This window comes from Notamacropus eugenii, chromosome 1 (assembly GCF_028372415.1).
Source record: "Notamacropus eugenii isolate mMacEug1 chromosome 1, mMacEug1.pri_v2, whole genome shotgun sequence".
NCBI lineage: Eukaryota > Metazoa > Chordata > Mammalia > Diprotodontia > Macropodidae > Notamacropus > Notamacropus eugenii.
Window position 1 is genome coordinate 219,081,386 of NC_092872.1, and position 15,796 is coordinate 219,097,181.

Genomic DNA, 15,796 nt, shown 5'->3' on the forward strand with positions numbered 1-15,796 from the left:
CAGAAAAAAGTCTGAATCTTCTGACTCAAAAGTTCCTTGTGAAAATTGCTTTTCTTTCCATTTCTGAGAACTCCACTGTGATATTTTTCTAACAAACACTCTTGCCCACTCCATGCACTTGCAAACCCCTCAAAGACCAATTTACAGTAGGTTGACTCAGGAGTATTTGCAGCAGCTAGCGAGCAGTGGGACCGTAAAAGGCACGATACAATAACGTAAACTGGGCCACTGTGAGTTGAACAGTAATTGTAAATTGAGCCAGCTTCTCCCTGGACACAAATTCCTTCCTGGGAGCACATTGGGCACTTCTGGAAGCTGCATTAACTCTTTGAGGCCACGAGGGTACCATTTTGTGCACTGAAACAATCATTTATCAGATGGTACCCTCGAGGCCTGAAAGAGTTAATGTAGTTTCCAAAAAGGCCTAATTTGCCCCCAAAGAGGAGCTTATGTGCCGGGAAAATGTGCTTTAATACTTCTTAGAACTTCTCTTTACTGACATTATGTAAGTTGCACTGGGATGTCTTGTGAGACTCCATGCTGATTCCTTGCAGGGAAACCAAGAAATGAAATTAGATGTCCAAGGAAAAGTCAGGAGGGATATGAGGAAGATTTTGGGCGATAAGAAGGTAGAGGAATTCAAGATCTGGATGATGTAATGGCATGGTAATGACTATGAGATTACCATATTGTTGCCCATTTTCTGACTTTTTCATTCTTAAGTCATCTCCAGTCACCCTGATCTATGTCTGGCCACTGGACCCAGATGGCTCTGGAGGAGAAAGTGAAGCTGATGAGTTTGCACAGTCCTCCCTCACTTAAATACAATTCACTTGCAAGTCATGGCATCACCTTCCAGACTTTATGGTCCTCTTGGAGAAGGAATGACAAACAACAACATCTTTAAGCATCCTGTAAGTATGTGAATGAAGAAGGATGTGATTTTCCTGGTCCAGAGACCTGCTAGACGAGAAAACTGTCAACATAGGTCAGCGCCTTCTCTGCAACTCTGTCTTAGAAAGTCAACTGGAGCCCTGAGAAGTTGCAATGACTTGCCCAGGGTCACACATTCAGTACACATCCAAGGTGGGACTTGAATCCAAGTCTTATTACATTGAATTCATATCTCTATCTGCTATGCCATGAATACAAGACAAAGGTCTTTGTGCCTTGGAAATCAACTCTCTAACCACTATTTCAAACTGTCTGTGTGTGTATATATAAATCACTCTGCCCCTCATAAAGAGGCTGACCATAGAATATGACTGGTTTCACAAATCACACATGAAAACTCACCTTGTTACTTCACAGTAACACTCTATTTTGATCCTTGTCTAAAGCTCTCATCTGATATGGTAGAATGGCAACTTTGGGGCAAGTTCTGATAGGTCCTTCCAACCTAAAATGTCTTCAAATACAGGTCCAAAGATGGGATGTTATCTGAGGGTCAGCTTAGCTAAATCCAAGGAGACTTTTCTCTAGAAGGTTGACTATCGGATAATGAATTCTTTTGGCTACAAAAGGGGAGAAAGAGAGAGAGACAGAGACAGAGACAGAGAGAGACAGAGAGAGACAGAGAGATCACAACACTGCAGGCCTTATCAATGGAATGAGTGCCAATACCAAAGAAATCATGGATCTCTGAAATACTGTTGAGAAGGAAAATATTGTGAAGTAAACAGTGGAGTGCAGTGAACAGGGCACTGGCTCAGGAATCAGAGGACTTGAGTTCAAGTTTCTGCTCTAATGCTTTCTGTGTGACCTTGGAAAAGTCCCGTAACTTCCCTAGGACTCAATATCTTTGTAAAATGGAAAAGTTGAAGTAGATGTCCTGAGGTGTCTTCTAATTTTATATTTATGATTCACCACTATCCCCCTTAGTATGGGAACTTAATGATTACAAGTGTTTCTTTGGCATTAAAAGACAAATGTGCAGCCATTTATATGAAAGCCTGCTGAACTTAGCATGTGGACATGATATATTTCCTCTTTATGCACTCCACGACTGCTACAAATTGGGCTGTTCAAAACTAAAAGAAAAGAACTATTCAGCTCCTATTTTCCTCTGTTCTTCCTATCAGAGAAAGATCTTCAGAGTGAAATATTAAAAGAAAAATGGGGATCAAGGAATTGAAATCCAATTCAAATGAGGAGACAATAAGAAATCACTCAGTTTCCCTTGATGAGTACCAAGTGACCTCTACACTATATGCCAGAGTATTTGAGAAATAAAGAATTGGAGAGATGTTACAGCAGTGAATATGGGCAAATGTTGTCTCCATTTGAAGAGGGAGAGTGTAAATTCTTCCAATGATACACTGATAAGTGAAAGATTGATCTTGACCTTAGAATGAAATTGGAGAACAATAAATTCAACGTCCAGCTTGGGAGCACTTAGCAAAAAAGCTAATACAGGGGCCTAAGGACAAGCTACAGCTGACTAACATCACTTTCTATTTTGATATAATACTGGACTCACAAATTTAGGTAATTCTGTAGGTTCAGTATATCAGGATTCCAGCAAGATATTTAACAAATTATCCCATGATATGCTCTGGACAAGACAAAGAGATATGGGCTAGTTCATCATTGTTGTTCAGACATGCCTGACTCTTAGTGACCCCATTTGGGGTTCTCTTGGCAAAGGTACTGGAGTAGCTTGCCATTTCCTTATCCACCTCATTCTGCAAAGGAGGAAACTGAGGCAAACAGGGTTTGCCCAAGGTCACACAGCTAGTAAGTCTCTGAGGCTGAATTTGAACTCAGGAAGAAGACTCTTTCTGACTCTAGCACCAGGACTCTTTGCATTGTGCCACCTAACTGCTCAAAATATAGGTTGAATAATAATGCAATTTGATGGATTCCTAACTGGCTAAACAAATAGGCCCCAAAAGTTCTGCATAATTGAACAGTGCCATTTGAGGGGATTGGCATCCCCTCAAACTTTTTCGTTTTAACATTTTTATCATGACTTTGGGTATAGATACAAGTAGCATGCTTGTCAAATTTTCAGGTAACACAAAGCTGAAAGAGACAGCTAATATGGTAGATAACAGAACTGGAAGATACACTAGCTCTAGAGTCAGAGAGCCTAGAGTGAAATCCCACTTCTGGTGCTCACTCCCTGAATGACCTTGGGCAAGTCACTTAAGTTTTTTGGGCCTCGTTTTTCTCATCGGTAAAATGAAAGGACTAGGTTAAATGGCCTCTGAGGTCCCTTCTTACTCTTGACCTTTTATTCTATAAAATATAAAGTAAATTTAGATGAAATATACAAATATTCAATATTTGAACAAATTAATGTTCAAAAACCAATAGCTATAAGATCAAGGAGATGGGACTTAGATAAAAGTTCATATTTAAAAGACTGAAGATTTTAGGGGAGTCTTTGCCAGTTTACCATGCTTGGACTCAGAACAGAATGAGAGCTAACAGGTAGAAAATACTAGGGTGCTAAATATATAAGAAAAATAATTGACAAATAATATTGTCCAAAAATAGAATACCTATCTCAGGGACTGATGATGTCTCAGCCACTGTAAGTCCTTGAGGGAAGGGTGTGTGACAACGTTTTTTGAAACGTTGTAGAGGGGATTCATAATTAATAAATGGGAGGGGCAGAGGCAATAAACCATTCAGAAAAGAATTAGTTCTTCCTGAAAGAATTAGTTCTATCACAGGTTTGCTGGTACAGTTTCAGAATCTTCCTCTAAGCTTTGTAAACACACCTATTATAGGGGAGGGGAGTAGGGTGAGGAGAAAGAAGGAAATGTGTTAAAGCAGAAGACACAATGAGAAGTGAGAAAGGGCCTTCAAAAGAGAATGTTCACTATTTGGATTGTCACTGTGGCACCGTTCCAGAAAACAGGAAAGTATTTTCTACAGAAGTAGTCAAAGTATAAGCATTTGTCATTTTGAGAATGACATGAAAGTGACATGAACAGATAAACTATTCTTGGGATTCTGGTTGTATTGTCAGAAAATGACTTTAAGCATTTAGATCTTTCTAAATTGTCATGAAAACAGCAGGAGAATTAAAAGAGTGATAACTCTGGCTAAGGGAAAATCTACATGTGCTCAAAAATAAACAGTTATTTGAGGGGGAGGAGTCAAAATAATGGAAAAATCTTCAAAGTTGTTTTGCACCCTATAGACAACTTGAGGCTTTATTAAATTGTTTTTTTGACTGGTCACCTTAGCATCATATGGAAACAGTTTGAAACTAGCTTCTGAAACCACAGTGGCTACTGTGAATTCAGACATCAGGAATAAGAACATCTCTTCCTGAAGTGGCAGTCAGAAAAGAAAAATTTCATATCATGAATATAAAGGGAATTTCTTTGGGGAGAAGATGAAGGTTGATTGAGGTCATCACCTTCCCAGACTTCACGGAGGAAAAACATTGTCAATATAAACAGTCAAAGATGGATGTGGCAAATCTTCAAACTATTTACCAACCTAAGTCTGCCTTTCATCCACTTTATTGTAATTTTAATCAATACTGTAGGGAGAATAGTTTTCACTGACAGAATCACAATAAGGTACCAAATCATGTAGGCTTAGCTCTTGGCAAATATGCATATCAAAAACAAATATAGAGAGTAGGTATTGGGCTTAGAACGAAAAAAATCTGAGTTTGAATTCCACTTCAAATATTCCATAGTTCTCTGATGCTGGACAAGTTACTTAACTTCTCTATGCCTCAGTTTCCTCATCTGTAAATAAGGAGGTTGGACACAATGGCCTATAAGACTCCTTCTGACTCTAAATCTGCAATTCTATTACCCTCTAACTAGATGGATCAAGAGTCCTGAATTTGCCTCTTTGTTACCTTTAGTCACAGCTCAGAATAATTTACACTGTAGACAGAAAGGATCTTGGGGATATGTAAGAGTTGCTAATCTAAGGTACTTCTCCATAACAGAAGATTCCTATCTTTGGTCCAGACATAGAGACAGACAGGTGCAGACCCAATTTTGCCTAGGATGTCCAGTACCTGGCTTTTATTGTGATGGTTGTGACTATAGTGCAATCAGTTTACCAGTGCTAGTGCTATACCCTCGCAGACTGAAAACCCAGTAAGGCAGAAGCCCCATATCTAACAGAAACCCTGCCCCACCCAAGAAAAAACAGGTCCAGTGGAATAATGCATTAAGCAGAGAGTTCACATCTAACGGGGAACAATTCTACTGAAAAGAGCACAGTAACATCACCAGAAGACATCATTCTGCAGTCTTTGAGGTATGAGTTGTCCCTGTACCCCTTCATGCTCCCTTATGTATGAGCCCTAATCACACTCACTCTCTGGAGTAGCTATTATTTAGATATCCATGTATGGGAGAGGGTGTGCCACTCCCTGTCAATATGGTGTATTCGTACTTATACAGTTGATTTTTCTTCTTCAGCCTGATGCCTCTGGAAGGATGGTACCTTTCTGGATATACTATTAAATATAAAACACTTCTAGCCCTGACTTTCTCAAAGCTCTTGAAACCAGACTGCTACAGTGGTCAAGGAAGGCTGATCACCCCTGGTATTTACGTACATGTGCTGTACTACTTCTCAGGACCAGAAAAAAATGGGGGTGGCAGAGGAAGAAGTAGAGAATATGATTTCTTTCTGTATACATTCTTGCAATAAAATTAAAAGACTTCTCTGTAAAATATTTCTATGAAATATGATTAATGTGAAATAAATTAGAATTATAATGAAAAATATTTGTTTAAGCATTTCAAAAATAAGATATTTGAGGCAAACAAGAACAAATACTTTCATTAAAAGTTTCAATCTAAATCGAAACAAACATCAGGTTTTTGGAGAGTTTGTTTTAATATTAGTAGCCTACATTATACAAGGAGACTAAGTGTGGGCTGTCTTTCAGTCCCTTGAAATCCCAAATCAGATCATCAGAGGAAAAAAATCATAACACAAAATACAAATTTTCACTTCACAACATAATTCATATTTGACGTGTTATAGATATATCACTGGTCCTGGAAAATGGTATCAGAATTTGTCAATTCAGCTCTTTTTCTGCTTCAGATACTTTTCTGTGCCTCAGTTTTCTGACTTGTTAAAATGGAAGAGTAATCCAAATGCTTGTCCCTTGTTAACTCCTCAAATATATTAAAGCTATAAATGAAGTAATCGATGTAAAAGGTTTAAAGCCTTTCTACAAAATGATGCTTATTAGATCATAGGATTTAGAATGCATATGTCTATAATGCTAATTTGTATTATTATATATGAGTTCCAGAAACTTTGAAAAACCTTTAGATTCTCAAATAAAACGATGAAAGTTGGATTCTAATATACCTGTGGCCAACCTATACCTTGCCAATTCTTAAGTGAAATTTTAACCAAAGTTTTTTCTTGTTTGTTTGTTTTACTGACCAGTCTTTTCTGGCCAGGCACTAAAATGCTGGAAGATCCTCCCTCTGTCCTGCTCTACTCAGCAACTCCTGCAGTCCTCTCTGTACCTTAATAGCACCTGCTAAAGTGCTTTACGTGTAAGTTCATGGCTTTCCAATAACAACCCTCAAATCAATACTCAAACAAAAGGCTGACATAAAAAGATACTCTTTAAAGCATTCCAGGAAGATAGGCATCCTTGATGGATGGCATATATGTATCCTGGGGACTACAACTCTCAGAAATTATCTGTGTCTTTTTTCTAAACCTGTGCCAGTCCCCTCCTTTCATCCAGTTCCAAAAATAAGAATACAGACCTTCAGAAACAGAGGGAGAAGCCTCAAAAAAGTCCTCTGCTGTTTCTCTGGGTTGAGGAAAGGGGCTGCCTGTGCATATTCCAGAAACTGCCTCTCTAGCATCTCCCACAGGGCAGTGGGGCATTGGGGATGCCCTTCCTGGAGGAGTTCAGGCTGCAAAAGATCTCCAGAGCTTGCTTCTTGATCTGTCTTGTTCGGCACATCTTCTTGCTCCCGTGAGAAGTCTTCTTTATCCATGTCTCAGTCCAAGTGACCTATTTCAAAAAAGTAAATAGACAAAGTTGCCATCTTGTCACAGAATTTTCTGGCATTTAACTTCAGGAATCAATATAAGCTACGATATTCACTCGATACGACTCTAGGTACATATGATCCCCAATTACTTGAGATTAAATGGTGAAGATAGCTGGACAAAGAACAGAATCAATAAATATAATGATGATGTTGACACATTTATAGGTCTGTATCTTGAATTTTAGCTTCCTTCTTTTCATAGTCTTAGTTTGGAACCAATATATTCTCTTACTCTACTGTACCCCACTCCCCTCAGATTCAAAGCCATCTGGTCCCTTTGACCTCCAGGGGAATCTTCACTAACTGATTAACTCGAAAGGAGGCTTCATAAAAATGCACAAAGGAGACATTTGAGTCATTTTGTATACAAGAATCTAAGGGTATAAAGAGTAAAAGTAAAATGAGTTACAAAGAATCAAAGGTAAACCTTGCTTTTTGCAATCCTAGAGTAGGAGTAGGGAGAGGGACTAGACATTTCATTGGGAAAAGAAACTTCTTCCACCAAAGCAGTTGGTACTCTTTGTACAACATAGAGTCTTCAGGATTGGCCTAGGAAAGAGAGAGGTTAAATGACCGGCCCAGTGTCATGAAGCCAATATGGCAGATGAGGGACTTGAACTGGGTCACTCTGGCTTTGAGCTCAGCTCTCTCTCTACTACATTATGGTGCTTCTTGTTGTTTGTCCTTCATTCTAGAAGAGGACCATGACCTCAGGGAGGTGATGCCATGACTTGCAAGTGAATTGGATTTAAGTGAGGGAGGGCTATACAAAGTCACCAGCTTCACTTTCTTCTCTAGAGTCATTGGGTCCAGTGGCCAGATGTAGATCAGGATAACTGGAGATGGTCCTCACGCTACCTCTTAAGAGTAACTTGATCTAACTGGCAGTGTGGGACAATGAGTACAGGTAATTTTGGAATGAGGAAGATACAAGTTCATAGAAATTAAAGATTAGGTGATGTTCTAAATGAAAGGGGGCAGCATTACCTAAACAATATGACTATCAACACATATCTTTACTTTCTAATCAACAACTATTGGCTTGTAAGTTAAGTAAATCTATTGTTTTATATCCCTTGCTTCAGGTCAATCATCTGTGCTATTCTGATGTCTCAGCTTAGGACAGTTCCTGACTTTCTTAGAAGAACAATCCCCCTTCCCTCAAATTGTTTTTCCTTCTACAAAATCTTGTAGATTGTAGTCTTTGAGTATGAATGTATGTATATACATTATATACATAGATGCACATATATATTTATATGTACATGGTGCCACAGTGAAGAGAGCACTGAATTTGCCAGACTGAAAACTGAGTTCAAGTCCTACCTCAAACTCTTGCTTGATAAGTGATCCAGGACAAGTCAGCTATCTCCTCTGAACATTCATTTGTTCATCTGTAAAATGGGAAGAATGGAATCTAGCTCTCAAGGAGATGGTATGAATCAAACTACATATATATTATATAATATATATTATATATATAAATTACATATATATACACATACACATACACATATACACATACACATGCACACATGCACATAAATATATCTATGTACACATATGAACGTATTATATACACAAATGCTTGTCTATACACAGATATAGATATAGAAGATATACAATATATATGCATTTTGTCTTTATAGAATCAATCCTCATTTTCATAGGGATAAACATTTCTAGAAAATGGTGCAAAAGTCAAAACTTTGAATGTTGACACACTGAACCTATGGTGTTAGGTTCCCACAGCCACCAGAGATTGTTAAAAATATGCTTCTCTGCATACATTTCTTTATAATAAAACATTAATTCTGATAATAAACATTTTTTCTAACACAGTAACCATAAATTGCCCATAGAATGTAGGGAGTGAGACAAGAGAAGGGGAAGGGGCTGTGATGTCAGAACTTTGAGGTAAAAAAAGGGAAAGTGCCAACCTGCCATCTTTAATCTCCCTTTTGACCCCTTGAGTCACATGAGTCCCAGCCCCATCTGAGTTTGGTAGTCCAGACCAACCATGCTTCTTCACACAGTGCCAACCCACTCAACTCACACAGTGCCCACAGAGGAGGCAGGAATCTCACTGGGCAGTGTGAATACCAGCAAGAGGGTGGGGGTGACCATCATCTCATTTACCCACAAACTTAGCTTCTTTTCTGTTCTTTTCAATTCCTTCATTCCACACTTGATAGGTTATGTTAGCACTTTCTGGAGTGGATTCTGGAGGGAATTCATGAACACTTTTACAAGTACTTTCCTCCTTTTTTGCAGATATAAAGAATCTCTGTTCATTAACACCAAACTCATGGCCAGCAGAGACTGCAGACATTCTGGCATGAAGTTTATCTAACACCTTTATTTTCTCACTAAGCCATATCACTGATTTTGCATGCTTGGGCTTAGAGCCCAAAGGACTTGCACTACATTTTGGAGATATAATTGCAACAGAAAACTTGAGTTTTATTTTTTTTTTGACTTTTTAAATATATTTCCACTTTAGTCATGTTGTGAAAGAAGAATCAGAACAAAAGGGAAAAATTATGAAAAAAAGAGAGAGAGAGAGAGAGAGAGAGAGAGAGAGAGAGAGAGAGAGAGAGAACAGTATGCACTGATCTGCATTCAGACTCCATGGTTCTTTCTCTGGACGTGGATAGCATTTTCCATAATTAGTCTTTTGGATTTGTCTTAGATCATTGTGTTGCTGAGAAGAGCTAAGTCTAACAAAGTTGGTCATCATACAATGTTGCACTTACTGTACGTGATGTTCCACTCACTTCACTGAACCTCAGTTCATGAAAGTCTTTCCAGGTAGAAAACTTGAGTTTTAAAGGTAAACAAAGAAAATGCACAACAAATGCACTGGGAACATGTATGGAAGTCCTGATGTACTTACTTTCTCCATAGAATCTTTTTTTAGCATTATTTCTATACCTCCATCCAGGGCATTGTGGATGACAATTAGAAGGAAACTGGCAGACTTTTCACAGATGATTGTTACACTAGCGATAGACAACTTACTGAAAGACTCAAATAATATGATATCTTGCGTCAATTGTTTGTGGATTGCCAAAAAAAACTGCACCAGATGAAAAAGCATTGATTGGCTACAATCTGTATTCCTGGAGGAAGTACCTAGCTCAGTGATACTATATCTGAAACATGAAAAAAGTTTTATGACCGATAAAAAGTGTTACTTCATTAGTAATGAAATCATAAAACTTCTTACCCTGTGAATTGGTTAGGTTAGGTGAGTCTTGGACATTGTTCTACATTCTTTCCTCAGCCCAATTCCAAATACTCAATACCATTTCTTATGTATTGTACTTCCATAGAAGCTCCCCCATCTGTCCCCTTCTCTCTACTCAGAGAACTTCTACCTCAGTTTTACTAATAATTACTATACTATGACACCAATCTTCCAACTGTTTTCCCTGCTTCCAAGTTCTCTTCTCTCCAAATGACCTTTCACACTGCTTAAAGATTGATATTCCCAAAACACCAAGTCATTCCACTATTTAACAAACTTCAGTAACTTCCTACTGCCCTCAGAATAAAATACAAAATCTCAGTTCAACATTTAAATCCTTCCCTTTAAAATGATTCCCAGTTAGTCAAATCAAATCAAGCATTTATTAAGTCCCTGGTAAGTGCTAGGCACTGTTCCAAGTGTTGGAGATGCAAAGAAAGGCAAAAACGAAACAAAACAAAAACAAATAACCCCATGGTCTCTGTCCTCAAGGAACTCACAGGATAGGGAGACAACATGTGAACAGTTATGTACAAACAAGATTGTGTGTGTGTGTGTGTGTGTGTGTGTGTGCGTGTGTGTGTGTGTATGGACAGACAGAGAGAGAGACACAGAGAGAGAGGGAGACAGAGACAGAGACAGAAAGGAGAGAGAGGGAGACGGAGAGAGAGAGAGACGGAGAGAGAGAGAGAGAGAGAGAGAGAGAGAGAGAGAGAGAGAGAGAGAGAGAGAGAGAGAGAAAATGGATATCAAAAACTAAAAGACTAAAGAAAAGCTTCTATCAGAAGGTGGGACTTTAGCTGAAATTTGAAGGAAGACTTTCTAGTCTCATTTCCAATTACTCCCCTTCACTCTCTGTTCTCATCAAACAGACCTGCCAACCTGTCTATTTCCCATAGTCAATACTCCCCACATATGACATGTATACATATCTTACCTCTACCTCACACAATTATTAGCTTCTTTCAAATCATATCTCACCTGCCACCTCTTACTTAAGGCCTTTTCTAATGACTCTTTCCAAGACATGAGTTCTCTTTCCTTTTTAAAATTATATTATTTTGTACTTACATGTGTATGTGAATCTCTCTAGTAAAATGTAATCTTTTAGAGGGCAGGGATGGATTTTGGTCTTTGTATCTCCAGTATCTGAGATAGTCCCTTTTAATCAGTTGGTGTTTTAAAAAAAATGTTAATTTGAACTGAATGGATAATACACAACAGGTTGTTAAAATTTATAGGCAATCACTTCCTTTAGGTTAGATGGTGTAGAGGTGATTCCTGTACTAAATCAGGGTTTGGACTTGGTAACTTCTATGTTTCCTTCCAGGTTTAGTCATCTAAGAAATGAAGGGCAGCTACCACAGCCCCTGCAAAAGTGCCTGTAGGGCTAGGTTCAATTAATCAATAAGTATTGATTAAGTACCTACTATGTGTCAGGCACTACGCTAGGCAACATTTAAAATAAGAAGACAAAAAGTAAGAGTTCTTGCCCTCAAGGAGTTCATATTCTGGAGTGGGGGTGGGGAAGGGATATGCTCATGAACCAGTGAATCAATGAAAAACCATTTGCTAAGTGGCTACTCTGTGTTGATCACTATACCAATAATATTGTAATTGAATGAACATGTATAGAAATACATGCAAAATAAATACAAGATTAATTTATAGGGGAAAGCCACTAGATGCTACAGGAGTCAGGGAGGGTTCCAGGTACAACATACTCCTTGAATTGAGTTTTGAAGGAAATAAAAGGATTCTGGGAGGTAGAAAGAACGTTAGAAGGCCTCATATTACAGGAGGTGAGGGGGGCAACCTATCCAAAGCCACAGAAATAGGAGACGCAGCTCAGGCAAAATAGAGTAGATAACCAGTTATTGTTCTGACCAAGCCTCATATTTTTAAAGTCTGTATTGCCTCTCATGATGTGACTGAACACATTTTAAATTGATTTGGAATTATCTGAATGACCCCTACATACTTGAACAGTAAACACAGTAAGGATGCCAACATTTATTAATTGACTGTTTTGTGATCTGGATGAAGTGAGCAGTCAAAGTGTTTTTAAATAATATTTCATTTTTTCCCAAATTACAAGAAAAAACAATTTTTAACATTTTTCTTTAAATTTTGAGTTCCTAATTCTATCCCTCCCCTGTCCCCTTCCTGAAACAGAAAGCAACAGCCAGAGTGTTTTAAAAAGACTTCTGGACATAGGACTGGCTGGCAGAAGCCCTAGGTGCTTGGCATCTCTTTTCACTCTCAGCCTCCACTGGAACCATTTCTTTCTAGGTAAGGCAACTGATCTGACAACTGTTTTCACTCTTATGCAAGAACCAGCACCTTGGCCATTAAGCTGAGACAAGCTAGCTGGCTCAGCCCCGGGGCACTGAACATCAGCAGAACTGACTGCAGTGGCCACACTGCGGTGTGGGGTTATTATGGTGTCATTTGGGGGCAAGGAGGAAGGATAGCATTCTTGGTATTAAAGATGAGGAAGGACAGCTATAAAATAATTATTATTATGTAGCACTTTAAGGATGGCAAAACAAAGAGTATATAACTCTAAGGAGACATTAGAAATAATAATTGTAAATTCACATGTGCAGGCACTTTAAAATTGAAAAAACCATTTCCTCACAACAACATTGTGAGGAAATAATGCAAGAAATAAGATTCTCAGACGAGGAAACTGTGGCTTGATTGAGGATCATCTACCTAGTAAGCACGATCACTAACTGAGACTCTGAAACAAAGACTGAGATTTTCGCCACTATGTCATGAAATTTTCACTGGAGTCTGCCCCAGAAGGGGGAAAACATGCCCAAACACAGTTACTAAAAGAAACCTACAAGGGCCACATATGCCATCAACTTCACAAGAAATGAAACAGATGGGATGACAAGTTGCTTGTCCACTTGTGACTGAGACAGCAGAAAGGATTCATCATGTTTTATTTTTAGCTCTGGGCAAACACAGAACCTCTTCATTTCAGAGTTTAAATGGCAGCCTAGACTAAAGTTGGTAACTCCTTCTGTGACACTTTCCCCAAAGTAATCCTTTTCTTCCCCTTATTTTTCACCATGGGGCAACAGTTCTATTCCATTGTGTACCAGATAAAAGGGTGGCCTTTATGCATTGGAATCCAACTTCAGGAAGCTACAAAAGCAAGTGAATGAATAGCTTTCAAATTTTCCAACTCAGTTTAGTCTTCTAAAGGCCTTTCTCTAAACACACAGGCTCAATGGACACTCCAGTCCATTCAGTCAAGTCCATCCATACTCCGTTCAACTACCAAAGTGGTTTTCTGAAAGAGTAGGCCTGACATCATTCCTCTAGTCAATAAATTCCAATAGGTTCCCCAATAACTTCAGGATCAAATATAAAGTTCTCCCTTAATTTCTTCACAATCTGGCGCTTTGTATTGTTTCAGTTTCCTTATATTTTCCTTCCCTCTGTGCAGCTACACTGAACTATATGTTGTTAATCCAAAACAACACATCTCCAGTCTCTGTATATTTAAAGTGGCTGCCTCAGTTCCTAGAATGCTCTCCCTCTGCATCTCTCCCTGCCAGCTTTTCTGGCTCCCTTCAAGATTAAGCTCAAATCTCATCTTCCACAGTAGACCTTTCCTGATTCCTCCAGCTACCAATGACTTCCCATATCAGAGGACCTCTGATCTACTGTGTATATATCTTTCATGTACCTGATTATTTTCATGTTTTCTCCTTCATTAAAATGTGAACTCCTTAATGACAGGGACTGATTTTGCCTCTCTTTGTATACTCAGGACTTAGAACAATGCCTGATGCAGGATGAGTGCTTCATCAGTGTTTTACGTCAAACACAGGGAAAGAATGGTGGTGGTCTGAAGACCAGTCAAGATAAATTCTAAGAGACTCATCATCATCAGAAGGTTGACTATTCAGTTCTGGCTTCTGTGGGAGAAGGTTGTATGGGGAAAGGAGCAGGAGAAGAAATTGAACTGAAGAAGGAGGAAGACATATGAGGGTGATTGGGAGGGCTTTGAGATTGTGGACAGCTGGTATATGAGGAGAAACATGACTCCCAACTGACCAAGAGAACGCTGATTGCATCACTGAAGACCTACATAAAGAAGACTGTTAGAGAATATACTTTGGGGCAAGGCTCTGAGAGAAGCAATTGCAAAAGGCAAACAAAGACATTTGAATGAATACTGTGAGTCCTTGGAAACTCTTCTGTCCCATCATGTCCTTTGAATGCTAGTGCTTGCTATGCTGGAGATTTGTAACCATTGAGAGCAGAGCCACTTGGAGACATCATTCCTTCTCTTCTTGGTTGAGTTGAAATGTTTTATCTCATTGCCAGCCAAAGATTTTCCTTACTATTGGGTATTCTTTGATCTAACTTTTTTGAGGGCAAGGACTCTCTTTTGCCACTTTTTTGTATCCCTACTGTTTAGAACAGTGCTTGGTAAATAATAGGTGCTTAATCAAGGTTGGTTGATTAATTTATTCTAATTTGTATAACAACTCTGACCCCTTTACTATTTTACTTGGCTAAACTGGTTTATTCACTGTTCACTATTTGTGATGATTCTTATATAATCAGCCTTTGGTGAAAGGGAACAAAGTTGACCATTATAAGCTGAGTCCCACTCCCCCCTTGAGGGGAATCAGGGAAGCCTCTTTTGCTCAGAATCCCTTGGAACTGTAATGCTAAACTAGCAGTTTTTGAGGGGCAACAGAGAGACACAAGTCTAGCCTGATAGCTCTCTTGGAAGTAGGAGAGATTCCTCAGTCTCAGTGACCCCTAGATCTCAGCTGCTCTTCCCCTGCCACCAGTTAACATGGATGGTCCTCCTCCTATTTTCCATAGAGGCAGACCAGATTCCAGGTCATACTTATCCATATGACCTAAGAGCTACATTTACATAGTAATCCCTCATGCAAATATTTTATGTACAGTTGATAAAAAGTCGGTCTCAGAGTCAAGAAGATCTGCCTTGCATCTGACACGTACTGGTTTAGGGGTCTTTGGCAAGGCACTCAGCTTTTCAGTGTCCCGGGCATCTCTTTAAGATTATAAGTTAAATAGAAGCTTCCAATATGCCCTGGAGGAGGAAGCTTCCTCTTTGGAAGTTACCTATACTAATGAAGTCACAATTCCAATGTCATTCCAACCCACTGCTGACAAACTGGAACATATGAATAATGGGGTATCCAGGACGGTGAGGGATCTTGAAACCATGTCATATGAGGAACAAATTAAGGAACAGTGGGCAGTGGGTGGGGATAGGGATGATAGGGAGGGGGAAGAGAGACTAGCTTTTTAAAAAATTATTACCATGTTGAAAGAGAATTAGATTTATTTTGAATTTCTCCAGAAGGCAGAACTAAGATCAACAGACAAAAGATACAAGAAAACATAGTTTGACTTGAGATGTTGACGAATTTTCTACCAGTTAGAGTCACCCAAGGAGAAAACTATTTTTGGTGACTTAGGAAATTCTGAGAAGCATTCAGGAAGAGATTAGTTGAAG

The 15,796-nt window shown here is 38.9% G+C and overlaps 1 protein-coding gene across 4 annotated transcripts in view; it reads right to left on the bottom strand.

The window, feature by feature from the left end:
• Positions 1 to 15,796, bottom strand: part of WDFY4 (WDFY family member 4) — a 382,372-nt gene that overhangs the window by 350,837 nt on the left and 15,739 nt on the right. For 3 of the 4 annotated variants that reach the window (XM_072627574.1, XM_072627546.1, XM_072627563.1), the window contains exon 2: positions 6,729 to 6,982. In XM_072627574.1, coding sequence (XP_072483675.1) covers positions 6,729 to 6,965 — 237 coding nt within the window. In that variant the 5' untranslated portion in view covers positions 6,966 to 6,982. Of the gene's footprint in view, positions 1 to 6,728; positions 6,983 to 8,348; positions 8,417 to 15,796 lie in introns of all 4 variants that reach the window. The other variant, XM_072627553.1, reaches the window with a different exon arrangement.